This window comes from Teleopsis dalmanni, chromosome 1 (assembly GCF_002237135.1).
Source record: "Teleopsis dalmanni isolate 2A chromosome 1, ASM223713v2, whole genome shotgun sequence".
NCBI lineage: Eukaryota > Metazoa > Arthropoda > Insecta > Diptera > Diopsidae > Teleopsis > Teleopsis dalmanni.
Window position 1 is genome coordinate 116,247,112 of NC_051846.1, and position 18,028 is coordinate 116,265,139.

General features: G+C 29.8%; 2 protein-coding genes across 5 annotated transcripts in view; one reads left to right on the forward strand and one right to left on the reverse strand.

Moving 5' to 3' along the window:
* LOC119667770 (cdc42 homolog) overlaps window positions 1-18,028 on the forward strand; it is a 324,819-nt gene that overhangs the window by 56,398 nt on the left and 250,393 nt on the right. The gene's annotated exons all lie outside the window — the stretch shown is intronic.
* LOC119667768 lies at window positions 320-16,489 on the reverse strand. Of its 4 annotated transcripts, XM_038077079.1 has the most exons (5): window positions 15,854-16,489; window positions 14,126-14,330; window positions 11,359-12,179; window positions 11,213-11,305; window positions 320-768 (listed from the first exon to the last, which is right to left on the reverse strand). In XM_038077079.1, exons 2-5 carry the CDS (start codon window positions 14,126-14,128, stop codon window positions 468-470), a joined length of 1,218 nt encoding a protein of 405 aa, XP_037933007.1. In that variant the 5' UTR covers window positions 14,129-14,330; window positions 15,854-16,489; the 3' UTR covers window positions 320-467. The 4 variants fall into 4 exon arrangements, with proteins under 4 accessions (XP_037933007.1, XP_037933006.1, XP_037933004.1 ...); XM_038077078.1 differs by lacking the exon at window positions 15,854-16,489 and having other exon boundaries at window positions 14,126-14,586; XM_038077076.1 differs by lacking the exons at window positions 14,126-14,330; window positions 15,854-16,489 and adding an exon at window positions 12,573-12,797.

Genomic DNA, 18,028 nt, shown 5'->3' on the forward strand with positions numbered 1-18,028 from the left:
CCTTAAAATGTACTGCTGTAAATATACATAGATCTTGGCATACTTGCTACAGAATTGAATCTTCCAGAAACGAAAATTTTTATTTGTTAACATTATATCCACATAATTGAACAGACATCAGCGTTTAAATTTAAGATTTATGAAAAGATGTGTTGCATATGATAACGCAGTTTAATATATTTTCCTTACTAAGACTTACTAAGTAATAGTGTAGACATAATTTTACAACAATCTGTTTGTTTAATGGCACATTAGAATTTATAATTAAATACATATCAAATAATGTAAATTTATTATTAAATAATTTATATGTAAAGCGATAAAAATATATTAGTAAATAACTTAAGTATCATTCAGGCATTATTTTCTTATTATCTATATAAGGTTCCAAGCTAACTACTTAATATATAACTGTCAAAACTTATGAATCTCTTTGGTTCCAATTAATTACGTAGCATATAATAACTTCAATTTTTATTAAAATTTATTTGTGCTAAAGTTTCTATGGCGATAACAGTCCTTTCAAACAGGCTCAATAGACGTTCTTCGCGAGCATCCATACGTTTCAATAATTCCTCATCACGCTTCTCACGTCTTTTAAGATACTCGATTAATTCATAATTTGTACTATCCCCATCTGTTGAAGTTGAAAATTTGCGTTTCGTTTTCACAGATACGCTTGTGCAATCTGAAAGATTATCTGTATCAACGATGACATCCGGATGTAAAATATTTGGATCAATATTTTGTGGATAATAGTTTTGTGACCTTAAGAAAAGTAAAGATTATTAATCAAGGAATAAACTATTCAAATATATTTAAATATCAAAAATGTTTAAGAATGTAGTTTTTGCAATGTAAAAACTTATAACAATTTATAATGTATAAATGCTAACAATTCCACTGAATATTCGATTAAAAGTATATGTTATCAATCATCAGTAAAATTGCATGAGTAAAATTGTTGTTCTTATTTTCAATGCAAATTATAAAATTTAGAGTGAGAGAAAAAACAATATGTCGGTTCAAATTTCGGCATGAGAGCCGGGCTATTCGTGCCTCGGTACTTAGGTAAAGCAGTGTTGTTCAGTAATAAATTTCAAAATTTGCGCTTTTTGGAAGCAAATTATTACAATTTCAAAAGGTTTTGAAGAAAAAATGTCAGGAAGCCTCACAGCCTATTTTATAAATCATTCATAATATAATTCGTACAGTTTCCGATTTTGAGGAAAGGAGTATAATTTTGGTAGTATTGTTAACAATTATTATAAGAAAACATAATAAGGGTATTCAGGCAACTGATTAGTTGCTTAGTTGATTCAAAAACTTCATATAAAAAAAATTTAGCATTTTGATATTAATCAGTTGCTTGAACGACCCAAAATGCGTAATCTGATTAGTTTGTTGTGTGTAAATGCCTTGGCAGCACTCGCATCAACAGCAAAAGCGAAACATACGTTAACAGTGAAAATTGTTTACACACAATTCAAACAGCTGAGAGAGATAGCTAACAAATTTCTATACAAAAGTTCATTTTAAGTTATTATTACGACACTTGGGACTGGCAGCACTATTAATCAAATTTGTACTAATCTGAGAATCACCGAAATAGTTGATTCTCTGCTTAGTTTCATTTTTGTGTGCAAATTTTTGTTGTAATCAACTACTGAGCAACTAATCAGTTGCCTGAATACCCCTAATGATAAATTAGAATTTTTGTAACCTCTATAAGTTTTTTGTTACTGGTTATTTTTGGTGGTAAATTAAGAGTGAGCATATCTACATTACCTTTTCAATTTAAGAACAACCAAGGGCCATGTTATGCAGACTGTCTCGGGCACGGCATGAGTACAATAGTTGTTGTTTTCAATCTAAATTTTAAATTTGAGAATGAGAGAAAAAACAATACGGCCGTTTAAACTCCGGCATGAGAGCCGGCGTATTTTTGCCCCGCCACTAAGTCAAAACAGTGTTGTTTAGTAATAAATTTTAGAATTTGCGCCTTTTAGGAGCAAATTACTACAATTCTAATACGTTTTGGAGAAAAAATGGCAGTAAGCAGCACAGAATTTTTTTTATAAATCGCTAATAATATAATTATTACACTTTCCGATTTTAAAAAAACGCGTAAGTACTGTTAACAATTATTATAAGATAACATTATAATAAATTAAGATTATTACAAACTCCATGAGTTTTTTCTTGCTAGTTATTTTTGGTAGCAAATTGAAAGTGAGCATATCTAAATTTCCTTTTAAACTTAGGAACAACCAAGAAATATCAAGATGTAGTAAAAATACAAAATTGGTAATACTGATGTGACACTCTGCATAGCATGCATTTTCGGCATAGCCCGAAACAGCGTAATTTGTCGTGCCCGAGACACTCTGCATAAATGGCCTCAAGTAAAAATACGAATTTGACAATACTGATATAATACTCGACGTAACATGCATTTTCGTCAAAACCCGAAAGAGCCATTTTTGCTGTGGCCGTGACACTCTACATAACATAGCCCTTATCGGATAGTAAACGAAGTATCCGGAATTGAAAAAAAATTGGGTTTTTCGTAAACCCAGAGTCTTCAAATATTCGGATTTGTGATTATTATTCGCAGAATTCTTTAGCAAAAGTTAAAGGGAGAGCACAATATGTAAATGAACGTGAGCCACACAAATTAACACAAATTAACACAAATTTTTTTAGGAATAATAGAATTTGTTGTTGTTTGAACGATTTTGTGTCTTTGGTATTTTACGTAGAAATTTATATTATATGTGTGTAATGTTTTCCAGTAAAAAAGGTGAAACTTTCGGGCAAATGGAAAGGTGAACCAATCAACAACTGATGATGAATAAATTTATAATTTGTAATAATATATAACTTACTTTTAATTTAATTTTAAAGCATAACATTAAAACATAAGATCACACTACGTTCAATCGAATGCGTCCGTTATACAAGACATGGTCTTCAAGACAGTCTTCGAGATATGTACGTTAAATATCTTTAAAGACATTTAGCTAATTTGTTCGAAATGTCTTCGAAGACCGTCGTACATTTGGATCGATCGGTCTTCATGTATATATCCTTACCTTGAAGACGTCTTTGATGATTGATCGATCCGTTTTCTACTGGGTTTTTTTTTATTTTATTACATATTATTAAATAATAAATTTTCATTTTAAATATCTAATATTAGTATTTATAACTTATATTAAATAATCATAAGCAATAATAATCATATTGATGAAAATGTGAAATATAATATAAAATATATAAGTATATGTAAAAATTTAACAGCATTTATGCATTATAAAAACATTATTTTTTTAGTGATAGAAATTTAAACTAATTTACAAATTAAAACCTTTAACATTAGTTATAGAAAAGGTTAGTTATAGCCTTTAATGCATAATTATTAGACAGAAATGCTTTATTATGATATATGAGCTGTTGAAGTAACGCGGGTAAGCGCAAATTTATATAGAAATTAATTTATTTCTTAGAATAATATTTTTTTATAATCTTTATATTAATTAATTTATTTATTAAAATAGTATTTTTTATAATCTTTATACTAATAGTATTTTTACTAACTAATTGTTATCACTTGCACGTCGTATTTTTAAATAAACTTAAAAATAATTTTACAATAATTATAACTCTCAAACAATATGGGATATTGTTTTGCAAAAATTAAACAACGGTAACTTGTTTTGATAAAATTGTATCAAAACAATATACCGTGAGAAATATTTGTTTTGATACAATTGATTAATAGTTATAATAATCATTAAAATAAATGATCATTAACTTATATGTAGATAATAACATAATGATTTTTTTGTTGTAGTTACTGTTGTTAGTACAATGTACTAATTAAGGGTAAATTTTAGAATCCTAATTTCTAGAAAATAAACTTAAGATATGTATAATATTGTATGGAAATATCTAAATAAAATGTAAATTCGCATATTAGGAAAATGTAATGTAAACGTTTTAATTTTTTTAAGAAAGAAAAATGAAAACTTTCATAAAATTTGTATTACCAATAAAATAATAAAAGTAATATGTTTTTGAATTCATGAAAATTAATATTATCAAATTTTTTACATATGTATGTATTTTATATTATTTTTCAAATATTCATTAATATAATTTCCTTAATATAAATTATAAATTTAAGTTATTTGAAATATAAATTTTTTATTTTTAATATATAGTATATAAACAATATATTATAATATAAATAAAATATTTATATAAAATTTTTGGAAATTATATCAAATCTAGCAACACGTGAAGATCGCAATGTAAAAGGGAATGTGTTACTATACGAAATAAATTCTGTCTCAGTCTTTTTTACCTTACAAACCAACAGGTTAAGGGCCGAACACGCTAGCACTGCACATAGCTTAAATCGAATGAAATTAAATTGTCGTGAAATTAGTTCGTCGTGAATGAGAAATTTTTAATTGTGTCGTACAACACAATAAAAACAGTTATGAGTCTAAACGTGAAAATCGAGTTATTATGGCACGTGGAAAATTCAAGCAAAGGCGTTGTTGGTAAAAAAAGACGTTATTGGCACAAAACCAGCATCGGGTGATTTGGCCAAATGAAACAAAAACGATGCGAAGGCACAGGCAGACCTTATTCCGGCGATTAGTGCGTCCGAATTAAGCCATATAAAAAAAAGAAATTTGGAGCAAACTGGAAAGTGTGTACCAGTCAAAAGGACCAGCAAGAAAAGCTACATTACTAAAATCTTTAATTTTGCTAAAAATGAAAAGTGGCGATGACATATGAGATCATCTGAAGCAATTTTTTGATATCGCAGAAAAACTTAAAGATATCGGTTTAGAAATTCTAAATGACTTGCTCGTTATTTTATTATTAGGAATATTGTATACCAGAGGAATATAAAACATTTCGCATTGCAATTGAAACACAGGAAAAGTTGTTGGACTTGGAAACATTAAAAATTAAAATTATTGAGGAATTCAAGGCAAGAATTAGAAGCGAGGCGAAATTGACGCTCTTTTTGCAAAGAAAAGCAATAAAAGAGAGCAACAAAAATGCAAATATGTCATTACTTGTTACTCATGTGGTAAAAAAGTGCACAAAGCAAGTGAATGCAAGCATAAGAAATATAGAAAGGAGAACGAAAAACATGAAACCCTACAATGTTCAAAGGTGACCATGTGTACAAATAGTAAAAACAATATATTACGATACGTTGATTCTGGTGCGTCATCGCACATGTGTTCTACAAAAGCAAAATTCAATAGTTTCAAAAATCCACAATCAACTGAATTTGGCAAATAGAATTTTACCAAGAACTGAAGGCGTTGGCAACATTAACATTAAAGTTAAAAATGGTTCATTAGCAACATTGCAAAATGTATTGTATGTTCCTGATCTCAGAACAAATTTACTTTTAAATTTGTTCCTGGTTTTAAAGTAATTTTTGACAAACATAAAGCGCATGTAAAACGCCCGGGTGATAATAACATTATAATGATAGTTATTAACGTTGACCGAGCTACATGCATGTTTTGGACATTTTAACGAGCACGATTTGAAACGTATGATTTGTGATGAAAAGGTTTCTGGCGTAAATGTCAAACTTGATGATAAGTTATCAGTTTGTGAAATATGCATTAAGAGGATGCAAACGCAGTTACCATTTATTAGTTAGAATTCGCATACAGAAGACTTACTAGAATTTGTGCATAGTGATGTATGCAGACCAATACGCGTAAATTCATTTGGTGGCAATCGATATTTTGTTACCTTTATTGATGACTATTTAAAATAGTGCGAAATATATTTCTTAAAGAAGAAGAATGAAATCTTTGAAAAATTCAAAGAATTTAAGGCAATGGCTGAAAGAAAAACTGGAAAAAAGCCAAAGCTTTTGCGTTCAAAAAAGTGATGTAACCGAGCGTAAAAATCGAACTTTTGTCGAGTTGTATGATGATACAAGCGTTCAAATTAAATAAATAATACAATACTTGCGATGCAGACAAATATATAATGATTCCTGAAGCTGATAATATTTCAAATAAATATACACTGAAATATGAGAGTAATGTTCCAACCACGCAAAAGGAAACACCGAAAATCAGAGGTAGAGGTTGAAGACAGTCTATCAGAATGTGAACAACGGACATATGTTGCAAATATAGTACAGACTGAAGCCCCGAAAACTGCTGCGGAAGTGTTAAAAGGCGACATGCATTTTGAATGGAAATGAATATTTATCTCTAAAACAAAACAACACTTGGATTGTTGTAGATCGTCCCAAAAATTAAAAGATAACAGAACTAAAATGGGTGTTTCGTACCATATTAAATGCTGATGGATCTGTTGAGCGCCACAAAGCAAGATTTGTGGCAAAATGTTTTAGACTGATGCCTGGAATTAATTACCTCGAAACTTTCGCACCCGTGGCGTGAATAGAGTCAATTCGACTATTATTGGCGATTGCTGTTGAACTTGGGTTTCAAATTCATCATTTGGATTTTGTTAGTAGCTACTTAAATGGCGATATTGAAGAAGAACTATATTTGGAATTTCCTGGCGAGCTTCAGGATATCGGTCCGAAACAAGAAAAAACACAAATTGCTGGCGATAAAGTATGTTTGCTGAAGAAATCGATTTACTATTTGAAACAGTCGGGCAAGTAATGGTGCAAAAAGCTAGATGTATGTTTGAAGAAAATAGGTATGATGCCTTTAGATGCCAATCTATGTATGTACTTAAAATGTAGTGAAAAAAGTACAGTTATTGTTTTAGTTTACGATGACGACTTAATGATAGCATCAAATAATGCTAATGACTTAATCAAATTGAAGATGGATTTGGCGATATCTTTCAAAATGAGTGATTTAGGGTTACTGAAATATTGCTTGGGCATAGAAATTAATTAAGGTGTGCGTAATGGTAAGATCACCATGTCACAAGAAAACTATGTAAGCGAAATTTTAAAACGTTTTAACATGCACAATTCTAAATCAGTTAAAACGCCAATGAACATAAACGAGAAACTATCGAAAGAAATGTCTCCACAATCCGATAGTGAGCTAGATAAGATGAAAAACATGTCGTATCAAAATTTAATTGGCAGTTTAATGTATTTATCTACATCAACACGTACAAACATTGCTCATGATGTAAACGCATTGAGTCAATGTAATGCAAATTTTGGTAAGCAACATTGGATAGCGGCCAAAACGGTGCTGCGGTATCTAAAGGGTACAGAAAACTACGGTTTGGTGTATGAAAAATCAAACCAGCCACTGATTGCATATGCTGATGCAGATTGAGGCGCTTCAATTGATGACCAAAGATCCTACACTGAATATGTTTTTTTACTGGCCAGTGGGCCGTAAGTTGGGAATCACGAAAGCAACGGACGGTTGCAATGTATAGTACAGAGATAGAATACATATCGTTATCTGACATCGAACCAATTTTGAAACAAAAAGACGCTAAAATAATTTATGACGATAACCAGGGTGCCGATAAGTTGACGAAAAATTCTGTTTTTTATAACCACACTAAACATGTCGACATTTACCATAATTTTGTTCGAGATATTGTTGCTGAGCATCATCAAAGTGAAGTACCAACCTACTGATGAAATGTTAGCAGAGGTGTTTACGAAAGGTTTACCATCCGTAAAGCATGCAATTGGTATGAAGGACGTCAACGTTTTAAAACAAAATAGTTCATATAAACTTTGTTATGCGGGAGCTAAATTTAAGGGGAAGTGTTTGAAATTATATCAAATCCTAGAACACGCGAAGAACACAATGTAAAAAGGAATGTGTTTCTATACGAAACAAATTTTCTCTCAGTCTTTTTTTACCTACAAAGCAACTAAAATAATATAAAATAAACTAAATAAAATAAACAACAGCATTACACTCATATAATTTTTTGAGTAAAATAGCAAACACAGAAAATCGCTCAAACAACAACAAATTCTATTATTCCTAAAAAAATTTGTGTTTATTTGTGTGATGCACGGAATTTTAAATTTAATGCTCTCTTTTTTGCTAAAGAATTCTGCGTATAATAATCGCAAATCCGAATGTTCGAAGACTCAGGATTTGGATTATTCTTTTACAAATCGGACAGATTTTGGTAAAAAAATGACCTCATGATATCCTATTTGGTTGAAATTTTTTTTATGAGCTCCTTTTATCAAATAAGAAGACCCGTTTCTCGGGAAAAAATGTTGTCATCTTTTTTTCGAGGAGATATCGACGCATGGGGTTTTAAGAACTGGCATTGTGGACACATTTTCAAATGGCTATATCTCAAGTTCTATAAACGGTAGAAACTTGAAATTTACTGCGTTTGTTCAAACAAACGTTTTGTACCGTTTGGAAAGTAAGTCGTGACCCTTTCGCAAAAACCAATTAACATATGTATCACACCCAATTTTATTATTTTCATAGTTGTATCTGTTGCACGTGTTTTGAGAAAAATTTTTTTTTTGAAATTTAACGGTTTATATAAATACTTAAATATAAACAATCTTTATTGTTTAAACAATTTCTTAAAAGTTCAATTAATTATCTTTAAAATGCAGCAAATTTCAAGTTCCTACCATTTATAGAACTTAAGCTATAGCCATTTGAAAATGTGTTTACAATGTCAATTCTCAAAACCTCATGGGCCCATATCTCCTAGAAGAAAAATTACAACATTTTTTCCCGAGATTTGGGGGCTTTTCTTATTTGATAAAAGGAGTTCATAAAAAAATTTCAGCCAAATCGGAGATCATGAGGTCATTTTTGCCAAAATCCGTCCGGTATGTAATAAAATGACATATTTACAAAAATAGGTCAACTCTGGAGACTTTTTTGCTATACGATTAATCGAATAATTGCATAACTTCGGTTTTTTACGATATCCGAAAAATAGCACTATTAGTAACTACAGCAAGATCATGTAATGTAATTCCAACTGGCACATTAATTTGTTAATTACTAAAACTGTGATCTTTGTGAACTTAAACCATAAGAATAATCATATCTTTGACTTGTAACTGAATTTAGGGTTAAATAGCAATTATATAGGATTATATATTAATTCCTAGACATATTTGTTTAAAAAAAAGTCAATACCTCTCAATAGAAAGCGCAACACACGATTCAGCAAAAGAAGCAATTGAAGAGATGAGAGCTATGCGAAATGTAGAACTGTTCGATAATGGATGTGGGAGAGCAATTGCAACAAAAAATACAGCGAGAATGAATATGATAAATAAAGGTACAAGAACAGCTACCCTGTGTTACCGCGAAAAATAAAACTGTGTATAAGCTTTGTAGATAGAAAAAATATGAGTTTCACAAGACAAAAAATAAACAAATAGATGAGGAAAGAAAGAGAAACAATACAAGGGCTCTCATAGTCAAATAAATTTTATTGGTATCAAATATGAACCAAGACCTTTTGCATGCAAGGTTAAGAATGGGGTAGTACTCACTGAAAGAAACCAAACCAATAGAGATGAAAGGAGCATTTCACCGACTCATTAAATTTTAACAGAATAAATGAAACGGTAACGATAATAATATTTTTTATGATCCTCCAAGCCTAGGCGACGTAAAAAATTCGGTGAATAGGTTAGAGTTGAGAAAACGCCAGGCCAGAACAATATTACAGCTGAGCTGTATAAATACGGATTTGACCAGGTAGAAACCTTATTGTACTACTTGATATGTGAAATAATGCACAGCGAACAAATGCCAGAAGCATAGAAAAGTAGTTTAATCTTCCCAGTTTATAAGAAAGGCAACAAACTTGAGCGCGGCAAATATAGACCAATTTCGCTGATCGATGTTACTCTTTACTCCTTAAAATAATAAGGCTCTGGCGTGGGCGTGCGCCCCGAAAAAACTTATTCGATTTGTCGCAATGATCCTTGAGAATTCCTCAGAGCCGTTTGCAATGAGCAATGATCCTTGGGAATTCCTCAGGCAAGGTTATTCTCAATAGACACCTCTCCGAGCCGTTTGCCATAAGCTCCAGAGTTAAATAGGATGATAACAGCCTTTCGACACTTCTATTTATATTAACATTACACTGCGCCATTTACTCATGAAAATCTCGGCCATTTACTCCCATGAAAATATCGGCAATATAACAAAGTCGTACTAGATCTGTGCATATGCAGACGATATTGCAAAAAGCGAAAGGTATCTATCAAATGTCTTCAAAAAGGTAGACGAAAGCACTCAAAAAGTTGGTCTGAGAATAAATGAAAGTGAAACTAAATAACTCAAGCTAACTAGAAGGAACGAGAGTTCCGGTACGGAACACATAGCAATTGGTGAATACAATTTTGAGGTTGTAAGCAACTTTAAGAAATAGAATACAGGCAGCAAATAGACCTTTCTATAAATATTTGGACTAAATTAAATGAAGATTACTATCCAAGCATGGACAATGACGAGGGCGGACGAAGGAGCTTTAAAATTTTTCGAAATAAAAATAGTAAGTCAAATCCAAATTAATGCAGAAACTATTCAAAGACGAACAAATAATGAAACTGAAGAACTACTAAGAAACGAAAATATAGTGAGATATATTAAGTCGCAGAAGCTTCAATGTGCTGCTCATGTAGTAAAATGGGACCGGAGATGAAGCCGACCAGCATATACAAGGCAAAGCCGATGACAAACAGGCACAGAGGTAGGCCAAGAACAAAATGAAATGAGAACGTGTATGGTGATGCAAGAAAGATTTGAGTACTGAACCGTGAGGGAGGCTAAGGTTCACACTGGATTGTAGTGCCAAATAAGAAGAATAAGTAAGAAGTCAAAATCTGAGATATGAGTTCAAATATATGAAATGAATAGCAAAAACTGATAAAAAACGGTAGTTTCAAATTTATTTGCATAAAGCAAAAAAAAAAAGATGAAACCTTAATATATTGCTCAAATCAAATCCTATGTTTAATTTAAAGATATCAGAACACTGAAAAAATTCAATATAAAAATGAAATATACAAATGAAGCGCAATCTGACAGACGTTCATTTTTTTAAATTCTTAACATTATTAGTTTTTTTCGTGTCCTTTTTTTGCAAGTACTGCTTATACATATATACATACAAATGTATATCAATATATATATAATACAAAAGCTTTACGAATTCAAAACAAAAATACAAATAAATATATACCAACCCGTTATAATTTGTTTGCATAAGTTGAATGTCATCAGGGTTAAATTCTCCTTCTGAAAGTGGTTCCGATCTGTCAAAGGCAAAATACCATTTACTTTAAATGCATTGACTAGTTTTGAATTAAAATTGGAATTTATTTTTACTTACTTCATCGAAACGCTATTATCATTCGTTTGCAAGTTTAATGCACCATTACAATCTTTATCATATTCAAGTTGTGCGTTGTTTTTCCTACTGCTGCCATTTTCTGTTACACTATTACAGCTATTACCACTAATTGGCGCAGAGGATGAAGCAATTAACCTTACGGAATTTTCTCCATTATGCAAATCATTTTCTTTACACATAACTTGCGGTGGTTGTAATTGTAAAGGCATTTCGTTATATGGCACATCGTGTAATTGAGTTTCAACAAGATGATTTGGTAAAAAACGATCCAATTTACTATTACTATTTGAATCTGTTGAATGTGTCAGACTATGCAATAGACTTTGCTCTACAGCTATTGTTGCTTCATGTTTAAGAAGCTCGCCTATGTCAGTTGCCTGCCGTCGCCGATAATATGACAGTTCCTTATTATTTTTCTGCATAAGTGATAGCCTTTTGCCATTGGAACCCCAACATTCGCCACGTTGTTCTTCAATTTCTTTAAACAGAAACATGTAAGGCCAATTCCGACGTACGTGTCGCTCTGGATTTTTTTTTAATTGCGTATAAATTTTTTTCAAATTTTCGTAACGATTACAGCATTGTTTTGCAGAGCGCTTGCGTGCACTGTAGCGATTTAAAACTTCAGCTACCATTTCCCAAACGCTAGCGTGATTTTTACGATTTGATTGAAATGCACTTTGTATTCTTTCTGATTTCACTATATTTAAAAGTAAAATTGATTCCGGTACATTAAAATAACTTTCAGGAGTACGTGGCGCCCTTTGATGATGGTAAGAACTTGTGGGTGTTTTGGTATCCTAAAGTAAGAATATTCGTAAACATAATTGTTTAAAATTTTTAAAACTTTAATAGGTATCAATAAGCATAATACCTTACGTTCACTACAAATAAAAAATGTTGCTTTATTTTGCTACTTATATTAGAAATTCAATAACGACACATGCTAAATTTTGCTATCCTATAATACGAATTAAATATCGTTTTAAGTATTTTTTTAGATTCGAAACTTTTTTTTATCAACAGATCAACGTTTTAGATCGCCGCCAGGGATTGCCTATTATTTGTTTCGCAAGATGCCGAATAGGTTGTATATTGTATCAAATGCAATCTATTGATCCGTTTGGAATGCTCTATTTCGATTCCATAAATCTTAATCAATATATTGACTAATTTTTGATGAATTTACTCACGATTTTGATGGAACCTACTGTGATCACCGATTTCATTTGGCCAACATGGTAGTCTTTATATAAATCCACCTGAACATTGTATTCACCTAAGCTACTGAACAACTTTGTCGAGATAAACAATCATCATTTAGTTCACTAATTAAATCTATTCCGTAAAAATATTATTATCCGATGTGCACAAGTGCTAACGAATTAACATACATATGTCCTTTTACTGTCAAAATAAATGTAGGCATATAGAGATTTTAAAATATCCTCTTAATATTTCTTTTAAAGCAAATGTTTTAATTAAAGCAAACAAGTTGATATACTTATGCATATCTATACACTTGTATACTTTAATAGATGTGGTAGAATTTAACTTTTTACTTATAAAAGACATCCAATTTGTATACTACAGCAATAAAATTGTGATTTTAAGATTGTTTATGTTACTCGTATAGTATAAGTAAAAATAATAAATTTGAACATATTAATGTATCTATAAAGAATAAATATATATACATATATATTAATTTCTAATTATTATTTCTACTCTAACATGCATTTTGTTAATGGGGTATTTTCCTTTTGTCTTCCACTTCGAGCAACTAAATACGTATGTAAATATACGTATACATAAAATACAAACATTGTACGCTGCGATACTCTTAGTTAAAAATGTTATTTAAATGTCAATGCAGATGGTAGAAATAAATTTTTGCTTACAACCAAACAATGTTTCTAATGTATGTATTTAAAGAAAATATATGGATGTTCATTTAAATTTATACTGTACACTCGTAGAGCAAAACTAATTCAGAACAAGAAGAGAAGGAAGGATGCTAACAGAATCAGAGTGTACTGTATTAGATACGATGAACATCGTATCGTTGCATGAGTTGGCTGTTATAAAAATAGTCAATCCAACGTTTTCGAATACAGTTCACGAGTACGCTCATTATTTATACACAGTAATATATATACATTCATATGTATATGAGAAGAAATAAAAAATCTAAAAACAAAATATAGAAGCTGCGATGTGAATTTTCAAAAGAGTTTTCCTACAAATTATGTGAAGGGACGGTAATGTTTTCATTAACTTCATTTTAGTTTCAGTTGAATACTACCAGTTCTAATACAACTACAAAAACTCCCTTACTACAAAAACGGACCAAATTTTTTTTATAAATGGTTTAATATTAGCACATCTACTTAAAATCTAATCACATTTATACCAAAAAAAGTACATCGGTATTCCATGCATGATCAACGAAATAACGTATATGCACTTCAGACTCAAATCAACAATCAAACACCCCAGTGAGTGTTTTGAAATATTGTCTTTGGTTTATAACGAAAACTATCAATAATATTGTAGTTTCGTCGTACCAGTGTCTATATTTAACTAGCTAAGCATGCTTTGCTGTATTATATAATTATATGGATCTTATATGTAATTGTAGTTGATTTGAATGATACAGCATAGTTATGGTTCATAGCATATGTTTGTAGATATAGTTGTATAGATAAAAAAATAAAGCATAGAATTGTATTTCAAAATAACTTACCATTTGATTAAAATTTGATACTGCGACGGTTGTTGCTTCTATGATTGCCAATTTTGAAAGTTTATTAAAAGTTCTTTTCTTAATTTTTTAATTTTTTAATCTTTTTTAATGTTTAAGTACAATATAAGCGCCGAAAATTCAAATTCTATTTCAATTTCGGCTTATATTACTATCTACATACGTTTGCATACGTGTGTGGAAATAGCTGTGTGGTAGTGAATAATTAAAACAAAAGTTAAAAACTTTGATAGTAGAAATATATCAGTACTTCAGTCAACTGCAAATACAGAGAAATGTATACATATGTTCCTATATTAATGTATATATGCGGCTGTTTCATTTACTGGTATACTATATGCTAAGTCAATGTTATGTACACCAACTTGATGTTAGACTGAACATTCAGTAAAAACCATTAATATTTAGAAGTTAACCTTTAGCCTTCCTATACTGTATATTTTAAAATTCAATAACAAAACTAGAAGACAACGAAATCAAGAAATAGCTACGGAAAATAGCTGTTATTTTTAAAAATATATTGGCTTAGGATTTTACGATATATGTACTCATGTACATACTTAAAAATTAGCCGATTGGTAGGCAACTAAGTATCTTTTGTGACTTATCACACGATTTTAAACATTTTAAAGCATATAATTTTATACTAAAAATATAAAGAGGAATCTTATCATATACATATGAATATGTATGCATATGATCGACTAAACAATTATTCCTTAAAAAAAAACGGATCTATAAATTAAGTTGGTATTCCCTATGTACATTAAGTGGATACTATCGCTTATTAATAAAGACATCTTTCTATTTAATTCGGGCGTCCTAATCTGAGTATGTATAATTCACTATTAAGAAATAAACATTTATATGTATGTATATTGAATAAGAGTGAGCATAACATATTGTATATATTTAAAAACAAAAATAATGCTAAGAATAGTTTTTAGAAGTTACCTCGATTGATTTGAGAGTTGAAAAAGTAAAGTATCCGAGAATGTAAAAATATAGCAATATGATACAATATAATACATTATAAGATTTAATATTGTATAATTAAAATTGTTCATTTTTAGGAACCGAAATAATTAAAAATTATATGACGATGGACCAAACGGATAGAATTAAAAGGTGCTAAAGTAAATATAGTCGGAAAACTAATTGTAAATTTTTTTGTTTTGTAAAATAATTATATATTTTACATTTTTTCACTCGTACTACAATCTTAATAATGAATTTGTATAATGAATGAACACTTTTGAAAGAACTATATTTCTTTGATATACGACCCCATACATGGAATAATAGTATAGTTTAATTTTTATATATACAATAACTGTATATATATATATATATATATTTATATTATTCATTTACATATTTGTTTTTCTTTATTCAAAACTGATAGCAAACTTTTCTTGTAAACTTATTCACATTTCATTTTTGAAAACCCACTACAAATTGAGCTAATTTTTTTAAGACTATATAAAAAAACTTTTAGAATAGTTTAACCTTAAAAAATATTCCTTTCTGCAATAAACTGTTTAATAAGCTAGTTTATTTTCTATTTTATGTTAATAAGTTTCATATTACGGAAGGAAGAAAGTATTTTTTATTGTTTTGTGCATCACATTACTTGTAATAATCAATATTATTTTATTAATTAATCATTTTTTAGTATTTAATTTAACATGAAGTTATATTCTTACGTACGGAGATGTGTTATCATATATGGTGTGTGCTAAGAAATATTCATATTCTGATGAGTGTGCTGGTATAATCAAACTATGAAAAATATTTGGATGTAATATATTCAAGTTATTAAAATTCTTTCCGAATGCACTTCTTTGATCTCAATAAAAATACAAATTGAAGTGCTATAATTAAACTATATAATAATATTATTCACTTAACAATCATAATTAACTGACGTGCTGGAAATATTTGAATTAATTTACGATTATTAACCGCTTTATCTGCACTGTTTCTCACTCAAAATTCACATTTTAATATATGCAAAAAATTGTGTTCTTATGTACAGAATATTGTGTGATATGAAATATGTATGTATATAAAATACAAATACTACATGCGCCCCGTCCGATACTTTTCTATTTCATTACTATTTCAGTGACCAACCGAGCTAGCAAATGACGATCAACAACCGACGATTAGCAGCCGTCATTTACCAGTAGACGCTATTAGACGTATTAATCGAATACCGAACTCTCAAGATTTTTTGTCTCTACTACGATCATTATAGCTGTACGATCAACCGCCAACAAAATATGTGTTTATTTTTTTTCAAAAATATCCCAAAAATAAACCCCTGCGTTTTTTTCTTTCACTTCTGTTATTATTTTAAAGTACTCGCACACCATCAACTTTAACGAATGTTGAGTTCAGTTTTCAGTTCTTTTTGAGTTTAGTATTATGTGCTTGTGTTTGTTTGATTTATATTTTAGTTTAACTTAGGTTTTTTTCATATGTTACAAACTTTAGCATTCAATTTTAAATTCAATGGTTTAAATATTTTACCATATGTGTATGGGACGAATGAGACGAAGTATTTTAACGGTGATGTATGCATGCGTCGATGTAACACATATATCGGATGAGAGTTAATTATAAACGAAAGCATCTTGTGAACTGAGTAAGAATATAATTACTATGAAATTGTTACTATTGTTTTTGAGAATGCATGTATTCTTAAAATCTATATCAAAAATGAGCGCGCATATACAGAATCATCAATATATGTACACATTTTTGAGGACTTTTTATATTTGGAAATACAAAAACTTATATATTATCAACTTCTTAAATGCACAATTATTGCATACAAGAATCGGTATGTATAGTATTCATTTTGAATATTTAAATAAATTCTAATGATACATAACATTATTTATAGAATGATGTTTACAACGTTTACACCTACTGTGGAATTGAAAATGCTTTATGAAATTAATTTGTAATAGTGAAAATGCACTGTATATTGGCATTGCAGCATGAAACTTATGCAAATCGAATATTCTCAACTTATTAAAATAAAAATACCTTTAAAATAAAACTACAATATTAGGCTTATTATAAAACTGCACAAACCGTAGTTGCCCATAATAATGAGATTAACATCATCACAAACTTAGCATTCATGACTCAAGAATTGTAAATCTTATTCACTTATCACTTTAAAGTTGTTAATTTTTTTGCGCGAACAACATTTCTTAAAGATTTCTGTATTATTTTCATATTTCAAATCTTATAGAACAAAGATTTTGGGACAAAAGTAATAGAAATGTGACATCAATAACCTAAACGCATAATACAATAAATTTATTTTTATATTAGATATATGCCTTCTTTTACATGATCCGAATTTCTCTTTTCTTTGTATATTTCAGTTTAGATCTATAGAACGTTAATTACGCTTTGTGGTGAAAGGTTCAAGTACTAATATATGCAATATCATGAATTTGCCTAACCTCTGGCATAAAAACTGCAGGAAATTAGAAGTTTTGGCACTAATAAATAAGAAATGACTGTAAGCTTAAAAAAATATGATAAATAACATTAAATCGATGTTACAGAAACTAAAGGAGTTACGTATTGTGACAAAAAAATGTGGCTAATATACACACCAAACGGTTTGTGAAATCTTATACAACTGGCTCACTACTTTGTCCAAATTGAAAAAGCAGCTATTGGACTGCATAGAAAAACTGGAGCACCACAATGAATCAAAATTATTTTCTTCAATAAGTTCAAATTGAATGTAATAGAAACTGACGCCAGAATACGGATATGATATAAAGAAGAAAACATGCGTTTCAATTACAAATATGTACAATCAACAATACGTCATTCAGCAAGTATTGTAGTGTA

Bases quoted from the DNA above. Each gene is read 5' to 3' on its own strand.
- LOC119667768 (XM_038077076.1), bottom strand. From the start codon at position 12,608: ATGAAATCGGTGATCACAGTAGGTTCCATCAAAATC. The intron at 12,180-12,572 runs GTGAGTAAATTC...TTCTTACTTTAG, and splicing joins CAGTAGGTTCCATCAAAATC to GATACCAAAACACCCACAAG. The intron at 769-11,212 runs GTTGGTATATAT...ACTTTTCTTAAG, and splicing joins ATGCAAACAAATTATAACGG to GTCACAAAACTATTATCCAC.